General features: G+C 49.7%; 1 protein-coding gene across 4 annotated transcripts in view; it reads left to right on the forward strand.

The window, feature by feature from the left end:
- LOC147020814 (uncharacterized) overlaps window positions 1-24409 on the forward strand; it is a 125187-nt gene that overhangs the window by 86092 nt on the left and 14686 nt on the right. For all 4 annotated transcript variants that reach the window (XR_015061971.1, XM_085896448.1, XM_085896446.1 and 1 more), the window contains exon 12: window positions 339-558. Coding sequence is in view for 3 of the 4 variants with exons in the window: in XM_085896448.1 (XP_085752574.1) it covers window positions 339-558 (220 nt within the window). In the remaining variant the exon portion in view is untranslated. The remainder of the gene's footprint in view (window positions 1-338; window positions 559-24409) is intronic.

Genomic DNA, 24409 nt, shown 5'->3' on the forward strand with positions numbered 1-24409 from the left:
TTTGTCCGAATCCGTCCAGAACCTTTTGAGATATCCTGCTCATAAAGAGACTAGCAAATGGATGAAAACAACCTCCATCCACTTTCAGTGACCGAGCAAATGAAAACGGCCTCAGAATTGTTCAGATTCTGACACCACCCTTATAGACATATATGTAATCAAACCTCGTGTTAAACTTGTGACATTACTTGGACTCCAGTGATGAGTCAAAAATGATGGATTTGGTCATCGTTGCTACACTAATCAGACATTTGTGTGCATTTTGAACAGCTCAGCACATTTATGAGCACATGATTCTCAATGTACTCTCATGTCAATCACAATGTCCTTATTATCAGAGGTCATTCAAAGAAATGAAGCTTTGCCTGAAATTGACATGGTTGTGGAAGGATTGTTGGGGATGGATGACAATGGAAATCGATCTGAAATTGCTGGAGATAATCGATTTGAAATTGCTGGAGATCTTCCCTCCAACAATGCAGCTTCATCCAATGACCCCAATATACAAATGGAAAGCTTCCCAACTGAAGTTAATGGTTCATTGTTGCATTCAGCCAGGTAAGGTTGAATGGCTATATGTAAAACCATCATGAAGTTGTTTGAGATGATCTATATCATGTGTATGTAAGTTGGGGGAATGCAGGGCTAATTGGAACAACATAAGTGAGAATGAGAGGGTTGGGAAGGAGGAATGATGAAAGGGGAGGTAAGTATGATGTCTAGAGAGAGGGCAAGTAACATTTTCCACCATTGGAGAGATTGCACCCATTTTGTGAGCAATAATTTGAATGTTGATTCTCATTGATCATTGATAGCTCCTTCTCATCAGCTTTTTTTTTCCAGTTGTATAATGTGTATGCCTGGTGTTGGCTTAATGGTTAAGGTAGTGGGCTTGGGATCCTAGGGTCCTGAGTTCAAATCCCGCTCAGCTGTTGAATTAACACCAGGTGGGGTTGACTCTGCCTGTCATCCTTCCGAGGTCGGCAAAATGAGTGCCAGCATGCTGGTATACTGTGTCGGAGTGGCGACCCGTCCAGGATTGTTCCCAATAGCCAAGGAGACTGCTTCGGCGGCACCAACGCTCTGCACAGAGTATGGTCCTAATGGATGGATAATGTGTCGTATTGTGATCTTGGCTTGGTTATAATAGCTGAATTAGCAGTGTCAAGACATCCTTTTAATCACACGATCAAATGCAATTCCTTTGTTGATCATGTCGTATGCATATTGGGCAGGGAGACAATAACAAGTTGGGTGCACAAGTTATCATTTTTGGAAATGCGACAAAACTGCCGATGCAGTGCCCCCTGTAGGTTATGGGAAGAATTTGGAATTTGTTCATGGTGCCAAAAAAACCACTTGTTTACTCTGTTTAAAGACGATGGAGAATTATGAACATCAGCTGAGGCTAGCAGATGCGATGCCCAGGTTCACGTCCATCCGAGGGACGGCATACTTGTTGCTCAACACGTGATGCCCACGACGGCTCAAATGCAAGTGCGCTATCTCTGGGAACTATCACGGCATCAACTGCAATCATCTGAACTAACCTCGTTGCTGTCAATGATGTTTGACGACAAAATCAATACGATTAGAACGAAGCATATTATTTCTTTAAGGCTGCTTCCAAAACCATGCCTGGCATGGTGTTATCTCATTACCGTTTCATGGACTTTAGATTATCCTGAAGTGAAGCTCGACTTGTGTGTACATATGTATGTACTAGTGTGGATAAGCTCGCTTCGCTCGCCTCTCCACACTTGATGCAAAGATTGATGTCACAGATTTGCTGTGTTGGCATGATTTACACCAATCATAATACAAACATTTCTTTTCTTCAAATTTGTTTGTAATATTGGTGATATATTGATTTTGAAATTTCATTTGTGATATATGAAGGTCCAAGTGGTCTTAACTGGTTAAGGGTCTAAGCTGTCTAATCTGTCTGAAGGGTGTAAGGGGTCTAAATGGTCTTGGGGGTCTTTAGGGGCTTTGGGATCTTTTCAGCCTTCTGGGTCTTCAGAATCTTTTGGGTCTTCAGAATCTTTTGGGTCTTCAGGGTCTTTTTGGGTCTTCGGGGTCTTCAGGGTCTTTTGGGGTCTTTGGTGGCATTTGTGTCTTTTGAGTCTTTTGGCTCTTTGGGGTCTTTTATGTCTTCATGATCTTTTTGGTGTCTTAGGGAATTAATGTTCAAACAGGACATGATTCATAGGCATATAGTCTTCATGGACTGACAGACAGCTTCACGGTGTCACCACCTCACTGACGTATTTTTTTCGATATATATATATATATATATATATATATATATATATATATATATATATGTATATATATATGTATATATATGTATGTATATATATATATATATATTTTTTTTTTCCTTGTGTATATATATGTATATGTATATATTGTTAAGGATTCAGCGATGGAGGGATTCTCAACCCACTCCGGCCGTCTCCGGGGTTTATAACGCCGGCTGGCTCGGCACAGGCCTCGGGTCACACGTCTTCATTCGCGATACCAACGTAATCCTGGACCTTACCAATTGGGGAAATAGAACCCTGGTTACAGACTGGTTTTGTCAGATGCCGAGCGTTTTCTGCCAGTCTGTAACCATTTTGGTTTTATATACCAATCGAACGGATCGTTCCTCGACGCGACACAAATTAATCCATAGTGGCAACTTCATACGAACCAACCAGATTTATTGGGGAACATCGGGGAACACAACACAAGCAAAATATTGTGATGTCCATGGGACTTGAACAGTCCCGCCAACGTAGAATGAGCCGAAACGATGGAGGAGGTTTATTTTTTTATAACCCAAAGATGGCGGTTTTAATCGCTCTACAGCAAACGGGACGAGGAAGGTGGCACGAGTCGCTTTTCACTGAGTTAATAATGTTAATTTCTCTAACCAGAAATAATAATAAGACTCGGCAAGAGGAGGGATCCGGGGCGATTCGACGGGATGGTGGTGTGGGTTCGGGCGTGGACAAAACACAAACAATTCCAATGGATATACAAATCTCAAACCCTCTAAGGCGCCAGGTACACACACACACACACACACACACACACACACACACACACACACACACACACACACACACACACACACACACACACACACACACACACACACACACACACACACACACACACACACACACACACACACACACACACCGTAGCTGGTCCTGGTGGTCAGGCTGGCCTGTGGTGTCGACGCAACAGTCCCTGGATTGGCGCCGGACGAGCTGGCGTCGACCTCCTGGTCTAGGCCCAAGACCACTCACAGCCGCCAGGGAGCCAGTTCTGGCGCCAAGATGCGAGCAGGAGAGGGAGGCAGGTCCGCCCGCCGTTCGGTCCCGTACTCCGAGCCAGCAGAACTCCAGAGCCAACCGAGGTGAGGAACGAGGCACAGCAAGGCCACGAGACACGACGAATCGAGGAACGAACCAGCGCAATAAGATAGCACGCTCCGAGACCCATAGCCTCGACAAGACGCTTTCTTTTTATGACTCCTCTTCCACTTCTTTTCCCGAACAGAACCTTTTTTATACTCGAGTCCTCGTCACTTCCAATCCAGCCGTTTTATTGGCCCTCCGCCGTCGCCTTCCGCCAATCGTGATCAAGGGGCGGAGCCATCCGCAGCACTGTCCTGTTACGTCACGGCAAGCCTCCAGGGAATACTAAAAGGGTTTACGCAGACACACTTACCCTAACCCGTCTCCCTATCTAATTACGTGACAATTATCATTTCCCCCTTAAAGAAATGGACATTTACTAGACAACTTATCACCACTGAATTGCTACTTATTACATCGAGATCCTGGTAAACTCGAACAGCATGGCATACCTAATTAAATTAAACATCCTAATTACCCTTTGAATGCATACCCCCCCCCCTCAGATGTAACACTGCCCCCTCCTCTGGTACCGCAGCTCCTGCAAGGTATATCACAGGCGCTACCGTACCAGCCTTAACACTTACTGACTCATACCTAATTAACCTAACGAAATAAAGTAGGAGGGGCAATGGGCAGCGAGCCGCAGCTAATTTACCTGTCCTGCCTAATGTACTACTCCCTTATGGCCTTATCCTCGCCTAAACAATCATTCATTTTTTATTTTCATTTTATTTTATCACATGAGAGCACTGAGCGAAGTTGCACTCCATCCTCTGGATCATCGCTCCTGTCCAACACTCTTCCAGTGATCTGGGGAGGGGAAACAAAAGGTTCCACAAAAACACAACACTTATACTTTACATTCCTACTCTAAGCCTTAACGACACTATTCACGGGATATTTACACTTGACAGCCTCCCCCAGTGGATGCTAATAGACCCAGCGTTACCTGGGGAGCCAATTTTCAAATTTGCTTGACCCCAAAATTATGCGGACATCATGCCCTTGCTGCACATGTCAAGTTGTGCGGGATCGAGTGGGATTCACACATCTTCACAACACTCACACCATGGTCATCATCACATTTCTAGGTCATGGTCCCCATTTTAATGATGCAGGCTGAATCCCGTCATGGCCGTGGGGTGGGTTCCCACAAGATGAAGGGGGCATCTCAGGTGCAACCATGCCCACAGGTAAGCTTTAGTCCAACCCGGACGTTTCTCCGCCCCGCTCCCTTTGATTCCCACCCCTTGGTAGCCATCAGCTCTCACCCCATACAACATACAACACTTCCGGTTCCGGTTTTAGAGCAGCGAGACGTCTCCTTTGGGGCTCCCTGTTGACGTTCTCAAAGCTAAGTTTCCGGTTGTTATTTGTCCCGTTTTAACTGTTTAATTTTCTCACCTACATGTTACTGTGTGTTGCTAGTTCGGTTTTGTTTCAAAAATCGTGCTATTTTGTGAGTATTTTTGTCGACGTTCTTACCTGTGCTTGAGGCCTAGGCCTAGGCTTGAGGCCTACTGGTTCCACTCGGTGTTCGATCGTTTTTTTTGTTTGTTTGTTTTTTCTCCCCATTACCTTCAATTTCTATCCTCCCCATTACCTTCAATTTTGATCCTCCCCACTTTCCAAACATCCCCCATTCTCCCAACTAATCTCTTTCTTATCTCAAAAAAAATAAAAATAAAAATAAAAAAAAATTAAAAAAAAACCCTACAACAACAACAACACGCTCACCTTCTCCCGATTCTGCTTCTTCTTCTTCCTCTTAACTTCCTCCTCGTCTTCTTCCTCGATTTTTTTTTTTTTTTTTTTTTTTTTTTTTAACACTTCCATGACCTAATCTGTTGAACTCTCTCATACATTATTTTTAACTACAAAAACGATCTTATAATGCTTCATCTTCCTCTCTCACACATGTGGTACTCTTTACTGTTTCACAATGCACTACTCTTCTGCTATTTTAACAGACTGCTCTCATTTCGACCTCTCCTTCATTCCTTGCCTAAAAAATCCAACTATTACAGCGCTTCTTCTCTCCATTCTCTGAATTTGCCTTCATTGCATCCATCAAGAATTGTGTTAAATCGCATCTCTGACCTAAAACTTTTAAAAACCACAGTTTGCCATGGATGCTCGCTTTCCATCAAACATTCTTTTTTTCCAACTTCAGTGCCAACTCACCCCCCTCACCCCTCACTCTCACTCTCAAAGCAACCATCCCACTCTTCTCCCTCCAAGCCCCCCTCTCACCTCTCTCAAAAATCGCCCCCTCACCTTTCTCCCACCTTTCATCCCCCTCACTCTTCCTTCTCAAAGTTGCCCCCCCTCTCATCCACCAACCTGCGTCCCTCCACTGCCCTCTCACCTCCATCTCTTCACTCCACCTCCTCAAATCCTCAACTGCCTTCTTCCTTGTCTCTTGTCCCCCCCTCTCCCCCAGCACCACAGAGCCTTTTCTCCTCCTCATTTGGCCCCCTCCCCTCGCTGTTCTGCAATACCCCACACTCCTTCAGCAACCCTCCTTACCTGCCCCCCTCATCCCTTGTCCTACCCTTCCCCTCCCCCTCCACCTCTTGCACCCAAAGCCTCCTACCCTTCCTCTTCATTAAAAGTGTGGACCTCAAATATCCGGGGCCTTCGCTCAAACCTTTCAGATCTTTCCATACAGGTTGCCACTGACAAACCAGACATTATCTGCCGAACAGAAACTTTCCTCTCCCAAGACGTGTCTGACTCCCAAGTATCTCTCCCTGGCTACTCCCTCTTACGGTATGACAGACCTGAGCCTCGTCCTGGTGGAGGTGTTGCTCTCTTCATCAAAGACTCTATTCCTCACTCTCCATGCACTGCTCTCACTCCCCCACACCCCCAGGAATACCTCTGGCTTCGGCTTCCCCTTCACTCCCACCTCATGTTTATATGTGTACTGTACCGTCCACCGAACAGTGATGACTCCATCTACACCTCACTATCCGAAAACATGGACCATCTTCTATCTTCTCATCCAAACTCTCTCTTCCTCTTATGTGGTGACTTCAATTGTCATCACGCCAGTTGGCTCGGTGTGGGTACCTCTCTCACCTGCCATGGCACCTCAGCAAAAGCTTTCTGCGAATCATTGGGACTGACTCAATCGGTCAACTTCCCGACCCGGATCTCAACCAATGGTACTCCATCTCTTCTGGATCTGATTTTGACAAATTTCCCTGACAATATATGCTGCTCTTCCTTCTCTCCAATTGGTTCTTCTGACCACGTCCTTGTCAAAGTGGACATCTCTCTGGCTGTTATCAGAAAACCACCTCACCGCCGTCGAGTCTGGCATTTCACTCAAGCTGACTGGCAGGGTCTCCGAGCAGCCATCAAACTGACAGACTGGTCTCCTATCACTACTTTCTCAAACATCAACTCATCCTGGGAATTCTTTCAAAGAAACTTGCTCTCCCTCATGCACAGATTTATCCCCTCTAGTGTTCAGTTGTCTTACCCTTCCTCCCGCCCTTGGTTTACTGAAGCTTGTGGCGAGGCAGTTGTCCTGAAACAACTTGCCTTTGCCTCATGGAAAGCAAACCCAACTGAGGGCAATCTCAGTTCTTTCCACAAAGCTCGGAACAAGTGTGTATCTACCCTCAGGAGAGCCAGAAAACAACATCTTTCTCATCTCAAGTCTGAACTCTCAAACCTCTCTCCCTCCTCAAAATCCTGGTGGCGTTTAATCAAATCTGTTTCTGGTGTATGTTCCCCCTCCATCCCCTCCCTTACCTCAAATGGCCGCACTGCTGATTCCACACGTGATAAAGCTGAATGTCTAAACTCGGTGTTTGCAGCTAAATCTTGTGTCCTAAACCCATCACTATCTCTACCCACTTTACCCAGTCGCACCCAACTGTCCCTGGACTCTGTATCCTTTTCTCCTGACAAGGTGGAGAGCTTGCTTTCAAACCTCGAGTCAGATTCTGCAACCGGTCCAGACGGCATCAGCCCACGTGTCCTCAAAGCCTGCTCTTCTGCTCTTGCTCACCCACTCTCTGTTCTATTCACCCTCTCATTTGCCCAAGGTCATCTGCCATCTGCTTGGAAATCTGCTAACATCACTGCCCTGCATAAAAAGGTGCAAAAACAGATCCCTGTAACTACAGACCAATCAGCCTTCTCCCAATCATCAGCAAGGTGATGGAATCCATCATCGCCTCAGATATGAAATCCTTCCTCTTCTCCAATGGCTTGATTTCCAATCATCAATTTGGTTTCAGACCAGGTCACTCTACCCTGGATATGCTGCTTCTGCTCTCCAATCAATGGATGGAGGTCCTCAATGCCAGACAGGAAATCCGAGCCGTATCCCTGGACATATCACGTGCTTTTGACACAGTCTGGCACCCTGCCCTACTCACCAAACTCTCTTCCCATGGTATTCAAGGCCATCTCCACTCATGGCTCGCAGACTTCCTCTCCTGTCGCAGTCAACGTGTGGCCCTAAATGGAGTTCTTTCATCCCCTCTTCCTGTGCAGGCTGGAGTTCCTCAAGGTAGCGTTCTGGGCCCTGTTCTTTTTCTGGTTTTCATCAATGATCTCTCGGACTCTCTGGAAAATCTTCTATTTCTCTTTGCCGACGACTCCACCCTCTGCCGTACCATCTGTCATCCCTCAGACCGACAAGCAGCAGCTTCTTCACTCACTGCAGATCTGGATAAAATCACAAACTGGTCCAACACGTGGAACATGTCTTTCAATCCAGACAAATCTCACACTCTCACTATGTCTCTTCGAAAGGACCGTTTACAAAACCCCCCCATCCACTTTCTCAACAATCCTCTGGAAGAAGTCTTTTCTTTCAAGCTTCTAGGTCTCACTATCTGCCATGACCTTTCCTGGGAAAGTCACATTTCCAACCTCGCCTCAAAAGCCAGTCGCCGACTGGGAATCCTCCGTCGTGCTAAGTCCTTCCTCGGCCCTCTTGAGCTCCTGACCACTTACAAAGCTTTTGTCCATAGCCTGATGGAGTACTGCTCTCCCCTCTGGGCTGGTGCTCCTGCCTCCCACCTTTCTCGGCTTCACGCTGTCGAAACCAGGGCATTTAAGATCATCGGCATCTCCCGCAATGAAGCTGAGTCTTTGGGCCTCTCACTCAATCACCGCAGGTTGGTCGGTGGTCTTTCTGTCTTCTACCGACTCCTCTCCAGCCTTGCCCCCTGCTCTCTCTGCGATTTGTCCCCACCACATTTCCACAGGGCGCTCAAGGTCCGCCAACAACCCCTTCTGGTAAAACTACCAAAATTACGAATCACTGCTCATCTTCACTCTTTCATTCCTCTTTTTCCCCCCTTTGGAATAAACTTCCTCACTCTATTCTTTCCCATTCTTCCCTCCAGGCTTTCAAAACAGCTGTTCACCACCACCTCTTATCTTCCCCCATCCAAATCCTCGATCTTTTCTACCCCCGATAATCCACCCAAGCCCACTTCCTTCATTTCTCCTGCTTTCCTTCCTGAAAGTCCCTGAAATGTCCATCTTCTCTTCGCCATGTTCCCCGTCCCATCCCCATCCCTCTCCCTTCCACAGTTCACCTAATGTGTCTGTTCCCCACTGTTTTGTCCCTTCCACTCCCGCCCCTCTTGTCTCATGCCTCCTTGCTGTGAGTTGTGTGTTAGCTCTCATACGAGCCTCAACCAAGGTATACAAAAAAAAAAAAAAAACACACTGGAAGGGGTCTCACTGGCTCCTCTGGCCTTCCTGGGTCGCCAAGGTCCTACCCGCATTGGTCGCCCAACCAGACCCTCTCCCAGTTTCCTCCAGACACTGTCACCGTTAGCCACCAGGGGTGAATCTCCTTGAAGGGGGTCGCAATTCCCGCTCACCGTGAGCTTCACCAATCCCTGTGGACAAGCACATCATCCCCACCCACAAAACCCACATGACTCCCCCCACTCCATCGGCCTTACATGTGACACCTGCATTTCTAACACTTCACCGAGCATGACCTTCCCTGTTACCACACCATGTCCAATAAAAAAAATCAATGTGTGCACCATACATTTCACTTCTTAACTTGAAACAACTCGCACAGCACTTTTCCTCACCCGATCCACGCACCAGCCATTGGACAGCCACTCGTGCCCGCTTGGTTACCAATTACCCACTGTCCCGATTGTCACTCTAAAACCCAGCAGAACTTACAAACCCATGCCAATTTTCCCACAATTCACTATTTTCACCAAAGGAGGGCACTTCGCCACAATATCACCAGCCGAGCATGGCCCTATATGCTCAGCCCGATCTAGTCTCCCCGACGCCCGACAGTGATTTCCGGACTCGACCTATGTAAGCGCACCACGGATAGACCTGGCAGTTTAGCAGGAGGATTCATCCTCTCCGGGCTTGAAAGTCTATTGGAGGGTCCCTCCATCGCCGGGTACCGGCAATATCGTTGCACGTGTCCTCTTCGCCCGCACCGGAAACAACTCCCCATAAAAAGCCCCCGTGGGTATCTGTGTAATGTCTCTTCCGGTTCTGGACCCCCTTGGCCATAATCAAATTGCTCTATTGGCTGGGCTGGACCCCGCCGCTTTGGCGCACCAACTACCGAATTACCCCTTATCCAACTTGACAGTTTCTGGCAAATTTCCTGAAACATTTGGGTAATGCCAATTTCTCCCGGCCCCCCTCCCTGATCCCGAATCTCCGCCTGTCGGATCGTCACCGATGGCCTCTCTGGTACCCGACCCGGCCGCCTCCACGAGGCCAGCCTGGCTGCGCACTCAGCCGCTCGGAGAACTGTGGGTGGATCCTGTAACTCCACTAGCGCTCGGACCTCAGGGTCCGGAAGAGCAGCTAAAAATTTCTCTAGTGCCAGTCTGTCCCATGCCTCCACTGTTAGGTCCCAATACGCAAGCCTATCTGATTGGTAAATGTCCTGTGCCAGCTCCTGCACTGTCTCACCCGGCTTTAATCTGCGGTGCTGGAGCTGGGTCCGCACCAGATCACAGTTTGCTGCAAACCCAAACCGACGGCTCAACGCCTCGCAAATGTGGGAGCTGGTCAACATCCCTCCGCGATCACGTTTAACACATCTGCGGCTGGTCCCCGCAACGTTGCCACCAAATTCCCTGTACGTTCCCGCTCATTCCACCCATTTAGTCGGGAAATACACTCAAATTGCGTCAGAAAAGCTTCAAGGCTCCCTGACCCCTCAAAATTTACCAGGGGGATCACTTTTCCGGTGGCCTGCTTCCCAGTTTCTCCCTTGTCCGAATCCAGCCCAGGGATCAAACACCCTTGTGGCTGCGTATCCAATTTCGGAGCCCACTGTGGCCAAAGATGTTTTGTGGTGAGGGTCTCATGGGTCAATTTTGCCTCCTGTTCCAAACGTTGAATCGACCGATTCAGCTCTTCGCGCAGGATCTTTTGGGCCCGCACAACCTCCTCCAAGGCTCTGTCGCGAGTTTGTAGCTGCTCCTCAACCAACCCGGACACTCTACTTCCAAAAGACTGCTCTACCAGGCCTTTATCCAAGTCTTCATCTTGGCTCATAATTTTATCTTGTTCGTCCAAACGAGCCTCCAATCCTTTTACCTCCTCCGCAAAATTCATCCCTTGCTTCCTCAGCTCTCCCCACTCTTCTACTTGCAGCTGCATACGAGCATCCACACAGGCATGATGACGTTCCAGGCCTTCATTCACTTTATCAACCCGAATGTTCGTTGCATCAATTTTATCTACCAATGTTTTTCATATATTTTCCCCCTCCAATGTAATTTCTCCCTTTGTTTCCTCCAACCTATCCTCAAATTTACTTTGTATTTCCCCCAATTGAACATCCACACACTCCTGCATCTCACTTTTCATTTTCTCCATCTTTTCCCCCAATTCATCCCTCGTTAAATCAATCCGTGCACCCAGCTGTTCCCCCATTACCCCCAATTGATCTGTCATTTGTGCCCTCTGTGTCACGAATTGATTTGCCATTTGTGCCGTCATTTCCGCCCTCTGTGCTGTAATTGCACTCATTAAACGTTCCAACATTGTCCAGATGGACATCGCGCCGGTTTCCGGTGCTGCCGGCTCCATTACGGGCAATGAAGCACGGTCCACGCTCGGAATGGGGGGGGGGGGTTTCGATCCTACCCCCGTCTCTCCCTTCTTCCCCCGACTCGCTGCCAGACACGTGGCCTTCCTCCTCAAACATCTGCACATCCGCCATGGTGCAGAAATCCCGTTTGCCGCCAATTAAGTTTAATTTGAAAACTCCCGCCAAAATTTTCCCGCGCTCGCGCGCTTTTCTGTAGTAATTTCATATTCCAATTCGTGGCGAGATTTTAACCCTGGTATATTCTCCCGATACCAAATATAATATAGAGGGGTTCGAACATCCAACACCCTCACACCAATGTGACGTCCATGGGACTTGAACAGTCCCGCCAACGTAGAATGAGCCGAAACCTATGGAGGCGGTTTATTTTTTATAACCCAAAGATGGCGGTTTTAATCGCTCCACAGCAAACTGGACGAGGAAGGTGGCACGAGTCGCTTTTCACTGAGTTAATAATGTTTATTTCTCTAACAGAAATAATAATAAGACTCGGCAAGAGGAGGGATCCGGGGCGATTCGACGGGATGGTGGTGTGGGTTCGGGCGTGGGGAAAACACAAACAATTCCGATGGATATAAAAATCTCAAACCCTCCAAGGCGCCAGGTACACACACACACACACACACACACACACACACACACACACACACACACACACACACACACACACACACACACACACACACACACACACACACACACACACACACACACACACACACACACACAGTAGCTGGTCCTGGTGGTCAGGCTGGCTCGTGGTGTAGACGCAGCAGTCCCTGGATTGGCGCCGGATGAGCTGGCGTTGCGCTCGTCAGGGGCAGGAGACACCGTGGTGCTGTCGACCTCCTGGTGTCGGCCCAAGTCTGCTCACAGCCGCCAGGGAGCCAGTTCTGGCACCAAGATGCGAGCAGGAGAGGGAGGCAGGTCCGCCCGCCGTTCGGCCCCGTACTCCGAGCCAGCACAACCCCAGAGCCAACCGAGGTGAGGCACAAGGCACAGCAAGGCCACGAGACACGACGAATCGAGGAACGAACCAGCGCAATAAGAGAGCACGCTCCGAGACCCACAGCATCGACAACACGGTTTCTTTTTATGACTCCTCCTCAGAGGTAACAATATATATATATATATATATATATATATATATATATATATATATATATATATATATATATATATATATATATATATATATATATATATACATATTGTTGCGGATTCGCGCCCGCCGGCGTGCGAACGGCCACGTAACTCGAATCGCGGCACGTCGCCCACCGGACGGACAATCCCGTCGTGACCCTCTCGGACTAACGCCGGGAACTAGTCACGGGTGGGCCTTTCGGCCTCACCACGATCGTCCCAATCGGCCCCCCGCGTGGGATAGGGTTGCTCGCCAAATTCGACCTACCTAAGTACCCACACGGAGGGTAGACCGGGCGATCGCACCTCGCCGCAGGTCGACTTCGGACACGGGCCACTTTAAGCGACCCGTTCCGCACTATCGGGATAACCGAGCGGTGTTATCGTCAACCTGGACGGTTCGATTAATTATCGGGCGTTTTAGCCCACGACCAACCCTTTACGTGAAGTAAGATGGAGATTCAATAAAGGAAAAGACGAAGCGAAACGGGAAAACAGTTCAACATAAAGCACATTTATTTCGCGATGAACGGAAAGCACACATATACAATTACACCAAAAGCAAATGTAAAAGAAGAAGAAACACACAATAATGCACAAAAAGCAAATGTAAAAGCAAAACACAATGCAGAGCTAACCGACTACCGAGCACACGGCAACACTGATACAGTTTTACTTCACAGACGGCGCCGACAACACATATACTCAAAGCAAAAGAAAAGGACCACCCTCAAGGATGATGGGGGCAGACGGGCCTGGGGCCGAGACCGCGTTGGGCCTACCCGTCTGATGAGCCGCAAAATGGCGGTGGCGCCCCGACTCCACGGGCCTCGCGGACAGTGTCTGGAATGGGGTGGGAATGGGGCCCCCTTCTCGCACTATCTCAGCGCGGGGGGGGGGAAACAGGAGGGGGTTGTTGATGCTCGGGGGAAGGAGGATATCTCCCTGGCTCGGGTCCCGCGACGAGCGTCTCCACCACGACCTCGGTCGCGTTACTGGCCTCTCCTCTCCGCAGCTCCCCGACTGACACGAGCACCCCCTCGACTGCCTTCGCCGCCGCCACCTCTCCAACTCTCCACAGCTCCGTCCAACTGCCTTCTCCGACTCCTCTCTTGACTGGCTCTTCCCAACTCAACTCCGAACTCAACTTGACTCACTCCTACTACGAGCGAACGCGGCCCTTTATAGCCCCCGTGGCTTCGCTCCTTCGCCTTCGACCCTTTACCTTCGACCCTTCACCTCTGGCTGGCTCCCCATTTGACCGAGGAAAAGTGGGCGTGAATGCTTTTTGATCCACGAATCTGCATATAGCGACCACACTCCGACGCACCTGGAGGCGGGGCCAAATCGCCCCACGCTCGCCGATAGGACGGAACAGAAGTGGGCGTGAGTCGTTTTTGATCCGTTTTTTTCGGAAAGGCTGTGCCTCTGCACCTGCTGCTCGGTGCGCGCCCTGCACGAGTCCAGTATCGGTGCCCACAGGCGGCGCGGGAATGGTGGTGATGCGATGGTTGCGAGGGCGAGTTGTGACGGTAAAGGTCGTGGCTGTTGTTGTGAAGTGGCGTTGTGGTTGGTGGTTGTTGTGTGATGGCTGTTGAGACGTGGTTGGTGGTGGTAGTAATGGCGGCTGGTCCAAAATAAAGATAGTAAAAGAAAAACGGCTATCTAGAGGGGTCGCAGCCCGAATGAATGACATTTATTCCCTCTAAACAACAGGTTTGGGCCTAACTACACATATACTTACAGAGATATCTCACCTAAGGGACCTGAATGGTGGTTTGCGAATTTCGTCAACCACAACACTACCCCCTCCCCTTTTTACAGACTCGTCCCGAGTCATCAAATTTTCGTGTGCCATCATGTGTAGTTTTCCCCTAGTACATTTTACCTACGGATCCCTGAGTGCGACATTCATGGTATTCGTGTCCCCAAAATAAATAACCTGAGGGCTGAGTAACTAACTAAACAAACCCACTCACACGGACGACTTAAATAAAATTGCCGGCGCTAAGACAGACATGCCGGGGGCGCACTCATATTTACAGTACATCTTAACCTTAACTTACAAATTTTACACTAAACCATGGCCCAGGATCACTGAACTCTGCAAAAAGAAAGCAGTTAGCAGGGAGCCAGGCTGCTCGCATGCAGTCTCTGGCTCAAACAATGCAGGTGACAGGGAACGTGGCCGGCTGCTCACACGCAGTCCAAGGCCTTCCCTTTTGAACTGAACGCAGTGAACCACAACGGTGCATGGGCTGCACAAACGCAGTCTCCGTGCCAGCTCAAGTGGCACACGCAATGAACACAACGGATGGATGGATGGACACAAACATGGTGCACGGGCCGCCACTGCAGGCCCGTGTTGTAGCTGCCAACAGGGCAGTTCTCGCAGCTTGCAAACTGTTGCTTTCTGATCCTGGCGCACATGGCAATGAACAGGGGGGGAGGGCAAAGCAAAAATTGAACGGGGCTGGTGAACAGGGGCAGTGGGCATGGCATGGCAAAGGTGATCAGGCAAACACAGCCTGCAGAACAAGGCCGCTGCAGGCAAACACAGCCGGCAGACGAACTGGCCGGCACAGGCCTTGCAAAAAAAACAGCTGCAGACGATCCGGCCGGCACAGGCCTTGCAGCACAGCAGCTGCAGACGATCCAGCTGGCACAGGCCTTGCAGCAAAACAACAGCTGCCGATGAAGTGGGCCGGCCTTTGCCTTGCAGCAACGCAGCCAGCAGATGAAGCTGGCCAGCCTTTGCCGTTCAGTGGAGGTTGGTGGAGGGAGTGCGGTGGTGCTGGCCACTCGGAAGGCGGGCTCGGACCTACCCTACGGTCTCCCTCCCAACCTATCGCCTTTGCCTGTCACTGTCTATACCCACTCCCTTAATTTGTCAAACCCCAATTTAGCCCCAACTTATTTTTTTATTTTTACTTCCCCACTATCAATCGTCCCCTAACCCCCTTTATCGTCTTTGTTCGGCTAACCTATCCTGTCACCTAGCCTACTCCCAACCCCTACGTTCCCTTCCCGGAGGGGAACAAGGGAGAGCTAGCGTCCTGTGCCGAGGCCCAATTCAAGCCTCAGGATGGCCTCCCCAGACTTCAGCGATCTATACCCAAAGTGGGTCCAGCGGCACACAACGAGAGCGAGGGGATGGATGGTGCGGAGGGGTACACTTCCTAATCTACCCTAACCATTTAACTGTTAAACTACCCCGGGGCTTTCAATAAGCGCCTCTCGCTTAAACTATTGGTTCTAACAACCCAGATTCCCGTCGCCTGTGTTGGTGTCCTCACAATTTCGGGCCTCGCCCCCCAATTTTCTCTCCGTGCCCTCACACGGTCTCATGGCTGAGACACGTGGCTCCCTTTGGCAGGCACGACCCTCTGCCGATTCTCCCGCTATGGCACCCCCGGGCACTACACTGCCTCCGAGCCTACCAGCTCCCTAAACACCGGGGAGTGCCCCCCATGGCACCTCCCCTGAAACGCACACGTGGCAGGCTGGCTTCCCAGGCCCCTTTCCGAGGGTCACCCGTGCCCACAACACTGCCCACACGGCTAATGGCGCCCCGGTCCCCCGCACCAAGCAGGCGCACCCGTGCCCACTACGCTATCCCGGCCCCCCATGGGCCCTTGGCCTACCACGGCCGACTAGCCTGGTGCCCGGGGTACCCACTCAGCGATACTCACCTTTCGCAGCCACGCTCCCAGCCCGTCAACAGGGCTCCTGCACCCCTCCAAACGGGTTTCGAGCCTACACCCCCACCAACAGCAAAACGACCTCCATTTTTCAATTTAACTAACCCCCCTAACTCACTCTACACTGACCCCGGGGTCCCTTGGGCGGGAGTCACTCCTCCCCCCAATCACTCATCGCACCATGCAGTCCCCATTCGCTCCATACACACAGACCCGCTGGCCTCACTCACTCACCAAGTACTCACCTCACAACTCTTCAACACACACACCGCTGAACTCTGCCATCCTCCTAACTACTTCCCCTAACTAACTCGTGCTCCCACGTCGTCCCTTAAACTACAGCACGTTCCTTTTAACACTACGTAGCTAAGCTATGTCCCCACTACACATTCACTGTCTGTCACTGTCTTCTAAATCAAAAAATCATTTTATTTCCCAACCTAAATCTGGCTGCAATCCCTCTAACTAATCCATTCCACGGGCCCCATGAGGACTTACCCCTGCCCCATGGAGCCGGTCTAGCTAAGCTAACCCTTCCCCCTAACTAGTTTCCATCCTGTGCCCTGGTCAAGGGGGTCTTCCACCCCTTGCCCAGGAATCCTGTGCACCCGAAAGTGAGGCTTGCTTTTTTTTTTTTTCTTTACATGCGCAGCACCAGCGCGGCAACTCACAGCTTGGGCACTTTGCACCTGTCCGTGACGTCATGCAGCTGCACGTGGACCTCGTCCCTCCTTGGACGGTACCATCCGGCAGGGATACCCCTCCTGCCGGATTCCAACCCCACGTGCAGCCATGACGTCACCGTGCGCATAAAAAAAACACAAGCCCCACGTCTCGAGGGGTTCCCCACGCGAACACATGTGCTTTGCCCGTTGGAGCTTAACACACACGATCGCGTGGAGAACCCGTCCGGTTCAAATCCGTAATCCTGCCTAAACTTTGTCCGTCCACGGGATCGGCAAATCCACCGCTGGCGTTTCCGGACCGGGGCTTCACTCTCGCAAGCGAGCACGTGGGGGCCTCGTGCGTTGCACAGCACGGACCTCGTGCTCACTGCTGGGTGAACCCGGCACGGTCCCCGAAACAACTACAGCCGCTACTCGGCTTTCTTTCTTCTGTCGCCGTCGTCGTCGCCATTCAACACACGCACTCCCGTGTGTTACGACGCTAACACACCTCACCATTAAACTCACACCGGGAGACGCGGCTGCATGTTCACACATGCCCACCAACATCTCCCTTACATACCGCTCTCTCACACACACGGTCTCCCTTGCACTCGGCCGTTCACTCACGCATGCCGCCTCCCTCGCACACGTGGCTCCACGCACTCGCGGCCTTTCACTCACTCGTGCTGCTCCATTCATACTGGCCGTTTCACTCACACACACGGCCTCTTCCACTTGCGGTGCCCCTTTTACACACGGCGTGCTGGGAAGCACGCACTCCGGCACACTCGCCACCACACCACTCACACACGGGGTCGCTTCCACACACGGGGTCTTTGTCACCCACCCGGTCGCTCTCACACACGCCCTTGCACCCACGCTATGCATGCGTTTCAGCACGCATTTCGCCACACTCGTGAACACACACCTCGACACCACACACACCGGGACAACCACACTGGGGATTCGTGTCCCCACAAGGGTCTCCGGGGCCTCTATACCCCCCAAGCTCGGCGTGCACCCGTCCACAGCACTCCTCCCCTCGAACTCGCAAAGCACGACCGAACCCACATGGTCGTGACTTGCCTCAAGGGGGCATACTCCCTCCCCTCGTTCCTGGAGGAGGCTATCCCGCTGCTCGCACCGGGTCCCGACACGCTCCGCGAGCTCAACCTCATCGTCCTCCACTACCTCTGTGTGTGTGTGTGTGTGTGTGTGCGTCTCTAACCCCGTCATTATCATGCAGTCTCTCCTCTATCATTCCCATCTCCCGTGTCTCTGTACATTTATTCGTTTCTGTTGTCCCCTCGTGTCTATTAGTCTCTGCTTCTTTCTGGCGTCTTTCCCTTATCTTTATGTAGGTCAACCTTGCTTTCTCTTTAAGTCGCTCCCGTCCTTCCCTGTTTTTCACTCCTTGCTCTTTCACGATCTCCGCGTACCTCATCCTTGCTTTCCGTATTAATTGTTCTTTTCTCTCCCTCCCAATTACTTTCACCTCGTCTCTTGTCTCCCGAATTATTTTTTCCTTACCCGCCTCCACCGCGGGCCCGACAGCCGTTGCACTCCCTCCCAGCTCGTTCGCTCCCACACGTGGAGTCGCCATTTTGAGCTCCCTGGCCACTGCCTTCATGCTCGCCTGCAGGCTTCGGCCCATGTTCTGCGTCTCACCCCGCAGCTTTTTCGTTTCTTCCTTCATTTGCTGTGTATTCGCATCCATTTTCGTTTTCACTTCGTTCATTTGCTTGTTCATGCCTTTTATTTTGTTTTTCATTTCATTTGTGTTTGTATCCATTTTTGCCAGCATGGCGAATAGCTGGGCCATGTCGGGTGCGCTGAGGTGAGCCGATTCGGCCAGGATCGGGAGGTTTTGGCGGAGGGGGGGTGGGGAGGTGTCGTACACCGCGGCCGCCGCCGCACCTATTTCGGGCTCTGGGTTCAGTTGGACGAGTTCGTGTTCCTGCACAACCAACATTTCCTGCACGGGGATTTCATCCTGGACCATGGATCCTACATTACTACACATATACATTTCTAATACCCCCGGCTCCCGCTCGCCTTGAGACGCCATCTTATTTCTCGTAAAGGGTTAATTTAAATCGCTCGTAATTTGGAGGGAATCGGGGTCGCTTCTCTCACCCCTGGACCGATTCCCGTGAATTTAGTTGGAGACAGGAGAGCCCGTTTTCCCGTTCTCCGATACCAGTGCCGCGAGGAGGGCGATGAGTTTATATCGCACGACCTGACACCAGTGTTGCGGATTCGCGCCCGCCGGCGTGCGAACGGCCACGTAACTCGAATCGCGGCACGTCGCCCACCGGACGGACAATCCCGTCGTGACCCTCTCGGACTAACGCCGGGAACTAGTCACGGGTGGGCCTTTCGGCCTCACCACGATCGTGCCAATCGGCCCCCCGCGTGGGATAGGGTTGCTCGCCAAATTCGACCTACCTAAGTACCCACACGGAGGGTAGACGGGGCGATCGCACATCGCCGCAGGTCGACTTCGGACACGGGCCACTTTAAGCGACCCGTTCCGTACTAGCGGGATTAACCGAGCGGTGTTATCGTCAACCTGGACGGTTCGATTAATTATCGGGCGTTTTAGCCCACGACCAACCCTTTACGTGAAGTAAGATGGAGATTCAATAAAGGAAAAGACGAAGCGAAACGGGAAAACAGTTCAACATAAAGCACATTTATTTCGCGATGAACGGAAAGCACACATATACAATTACACCAAAAGCAAATGTAAAAGAAGAAGAAACACACAATAATGCACAAAAAGCAAATGTAAAAGCAAAACACAATGCAGAGCTAACCGACTACCGAGCACACGGCAACACTTATACAGTTTTACTTCACAGACGGCGCCGACAACACATATACTCAAAGCAAAAGAAAAGGACCACCCTCAAGGATGATGGGGGCAGACGGGCCTGGGGCCGAGACCGCGTCGGGCCTACCCGTCTGATGAGCCGCAAAATGGCGGTGGCGCCCCGACTCCGCGGGCCTCGCGGACAGTGTCTGGAATGGGGTGGGAACGGGGCCCCCTTCTCGCACTATCTCAGCGCGGGGGGAAACAGGAGGGGGTTGTTGATGCTCGGGGGAAGGAGGATATCTCCCTGGCTCGGGTCCCGCGACGAGCGTCTCCACCACGACCTCGGTCGCGTTACCGGCCTCTCCTCTCCGCAGCTCCCCGACTCTGACACGAGCACCCCCTCGACTGCCTTCACCGCCGCCACCTCTCCAACTCTCCACAGCTCCGTCCAACTGCCTTCTCCGACTCCTCTCTTGACTGGCTCTTCCCAACTCAACTCCGAACTCAACTTGACTCACTCCTACTACGAGCGAACGCGGCCCTTTATAGCCCCCGTGGCTTCTCTCCTTCGCCTTCGACCCTTTACCTTCGACCCTTCACCTCTGGCTGGCTCCCCATTGGACCGAGGAAAAGTGGGCGTGAATGCTTTTTGATCCACGAATCTGCATATAGCGACCACACTCCGACGCACCTGGAGGCGGGGCCAAATCGCCCCACGCTCGCCGATAGGACGGAACAGAAGTGGGCGTGAGTCGTTTTTGATCCGTTTTCTTCGGAAAGGCTGTGCCTCTGCACCCGCTGCTCGGTGCGCGCCCTGCACGAGTCCAGGATCGGTGCCCACAAGCGGCGCGGGAATGGTGGTGATGCGATGGTTGCGAGGGCGAGTTGTGACTGTAAAGGTCGTGGCTGTTGTTGTGAAGCGGCGTTGTGGTTGGTGGTTGTTGTGTGATGGCTGTTGAGACGTGGTTGGTGGTGGTAGTAATGGCGGCTGTTCCAAAATAAAGATAGTAAAAGAAAAACGGCTATCTAGAGGGGTCGCAGCCCGAATGAATGACATTTATTCCCTTTAAACAACAGGTTTGGGCCTAACTACACATATACTTAGAGATATCTCACCTAAGGGACCTGAATGGTGGTTTGCGAATTTCGTCAACCACAACAATATATATATATATATATATATATATATATATATATATATATATATATATATATATATATATATATATATATATATATATATATATATATATATATATATATATATATATATATATATATATATATATATATATATATATATATATATATATATATATATATATATATATATATATATATATATATATATATATATATATATATATATATATATATATATATATATATATATATATATATATATATATATATATATATATATATATATATATATATATATACATATACATATACATATACATATACATATATATATATATATATATATATATATATATATATATATATATATATATACATATATATACATATATATATATATATATATATATATATATATATATATATATATATATACATATATATACATATATATATATATATATATATATATATATATATATATATATATATATATATATATATATATATATATATATATATATATATATATATATATATATACATATATACATATATATATATATATATATATATATATATATATATATATATATATATATATATACATATATATACATATATATATATATACAGTCAACCCCCGCTTTATCGCGGTTCACCTATCGCTCCCCCGGTTCATCGCGGGTTTTCCCTTGGAACGTAACTAATTTTTTTCTGCGGATTCCCCCGGTACGTCGCGGTAATAATATATAAAATAAAAATTATTCAAGCAATAAATTATAACGTGTGGTGTTCGACCGGTCACATAACGCATGAGACAAAGTTTCGCTTGTGAACTTCGAATATTTTCTACGTTTTTTTTCTCCAAGCCCCACGATGCCGCCCAAACGCCCTGCACCTTCTAAAGCTTCTGGCAAGAAACCGAAGCGCCAGAGGAAGGTCCTGGGACGCTCCAGGAGAAGGTGAAGGTGCTCGATATGCTTCGGGAAGGATTTAGGTTTGCCGCTGTTGGACGAGCTCGTACCCAGCACCTCAAAACCGACCAGACCAGACGAGTCGATCTCCGGCACCTCAAACCCAAACCGACCAGACCAGACGAGTCGATTATTTTATTTTATTTTATTTTGGGGGGGGGGGCATCCATTCATCGCGGATTTTCACTTAGCACGGGGAGGTTTGGAACGTAACCCCCGCGAGAAATGAGGGATTACTGTATGTATATTGCTACGTCTGTGGGGGGGGGGTATGCATTCAAAGGGTAATTAGGTATGCCATGCTGTTCGAGTTGTACCAGGATCTCGATGTAATAAATCGCAATTCAGTGGTGATAAGTTGTCTCGTAAATGTCCATTTCTTTAAGGGGGAAATGATAATTGTCACGTAATAAGATAGGGAGACGGGTTAGGGTAAGTGTGTATGCGTATTCCCTGTAGGCTTGCCGTGACGTGGCAGGGCAGTGCTGTGGATGGCTCCGCCCCGTGATCACGATTGGCGGAAGGCGACGGTGGAGGGACAATAAAACGGCTCGATTGGAAGTGACGAGGACTCGAGTATGAAAAAGGTTCTGTTCGGGAAAAGAAGAAAAAGAGGAGTCATAAAAAGAAAGTGTCTTGTCGAGGCTGTGGGTCTCGGAGCGTGCTCTCTTATTGCGCTGGTTCGTTCCTCGATTCGTCGTGTCTCGTGGCCTTACTGTGCCTCGTGCCTCACCTCGGTTGGCTCTGGGGTTCTGCTGGCTCGGAGTACGAGGCCGAACGGCGGGCGGACCTGCCTCCCTCTCCTGCTCGCATCTTGGCGCCAGAACTGGCTCCCTGGCGGCTGAGCGGACTTGGGCCGACACCAGGAGGTCGACAGCACCACGGTGTCTCCTGCCCCTGACGAGCGCAACGCCAGCTCATCCGGCGCCAACCCAGGGACTGCTGCATCTACACCACGGGCCAGCCTGACCACCAGGACCAGCTACGTTGTGTGTGTGTGTGTGTGTGTGTGTGTGTGTGTGTGTGTGTGTGTGTGTGTGTGTGTGTGTGTGTGTGTGTGTGTGTGTGTGTGTGTGTGTGTGTGTGTGTGTGTGTGTGTGTGTGTGTGTGTGTGTACCTAGCGCCTTAGAGGGTTTGAGATTTGTATATCCATTGGAATTGTTTCTGTTTTCCCCACGCCCGAACCCACACCACCATCCCGTCGAATCGCCCCGGATCCCTCCTCTTGCCGAGTCTTATTATTATTTCTGTTGGAGAAATAAACATTATTAACTCAGTGAAAAGCGACCCGTGCCACCTTCCTCGTCCCGTTTGCTGTGGAGCGATTAAAACCGCCATCTTTGTGTTATAAAAAATAAACCTCCTCCATCGTTTCGGCTCATTCTACGTTGGTGGGACTGTTCAAGTCCCGTGGACGTCACATTGGTGTCAGGGTGTTGGATGTTCGAGCCCCTCTAAATTATTATATATTTGGTATCGGGAGAATATACCAGGATTAAAATCTCTCCACGAATTAGAATATAAAATTACTACAGAAAAGCGCGCGAGCGTGGGAAAATTTTGGCGGGAGTTTTCAAATTAAATTTAATTGGCGGCAAACAGGATTTCTGCACCATGGCGGATGTGCAGGTGTTTGAGGAGGAAGGCCACGTGTCTGGCAGCGAGTCGGGGGAAGAACGGAGAGACGGGGGTAGGATCGAAACCTCCCCCATTCCGAGCGTGGACCGAGCTTCATTGCCCGTAATGGAGCCGGCAGCACCGGAAACCGGCGCGATCTCGATCTGGACAATGTTGGAACGTTTAATGAGTGCAATTACAGCACAGAGGGCAGAAATGACGGCACAAATGGCAAATCAATTCGTGACACAGAGGGCAGAAATGACGGCACAAATGGCAAATCAATTTGTGACACAGAGGGCAGAAATGACAGATCAATTTGGGGTAATGGGGGAACAGTTGGGTGCACGGATTGATTTAATGAGGGATGAATTGGGGGAAAAGATGGAGAAAATGAAAACTGAGATGCAGGAGTGTGTGGATGTTCAATTGGGGGAAATACAAAGTAAATTCGAGGATAGATTGGAGGAAACAAAGGTAGAAATTACATTGGAGGGGGAAAATATATGAAAAACATTGATAGATAAAATTGATGCAACGAACATTCGGGTTGATAAAGTGGATGAAGGCCTGGAACGTCATCGTGCCTGTGTGGATGCTCGTATGCAGCTGCAAGTAGAAGAGTGGGGAGAGCTGAGGAAGCAAGGGATGAATTTGGCGGAGGAGGTAAAAGGATTGGAGCCTCGTTTGGACGAACAAGATAAAATTATGAGCCAAGATGAAGACTTGGATAAAGGCCTGGTAGAGCAGTCTTTTGTAAGTAGAGTGTCCCGGTTGGTTGAGGAGCAGCTACAAACTCGCGACGGAGCCTTGGAGGAGGTTGTGCGGGCCCAG

Source organism: Eptatretus burgeri, chromosome 9 (assembly GCF_056783735.1).
Source record: "Eptatretus burgeri isolate ZD-2024b chromosome 9, Ebu_testis_v1, whole genome shotgun sequence".
In the NCBI taxonomy this organism is placed as follows: Eukaryota; Metazoa; Chordata; class Myxini; order Myxiniformes; family Myxinidae; genus Eptatretus; species Eptatretus burgeri.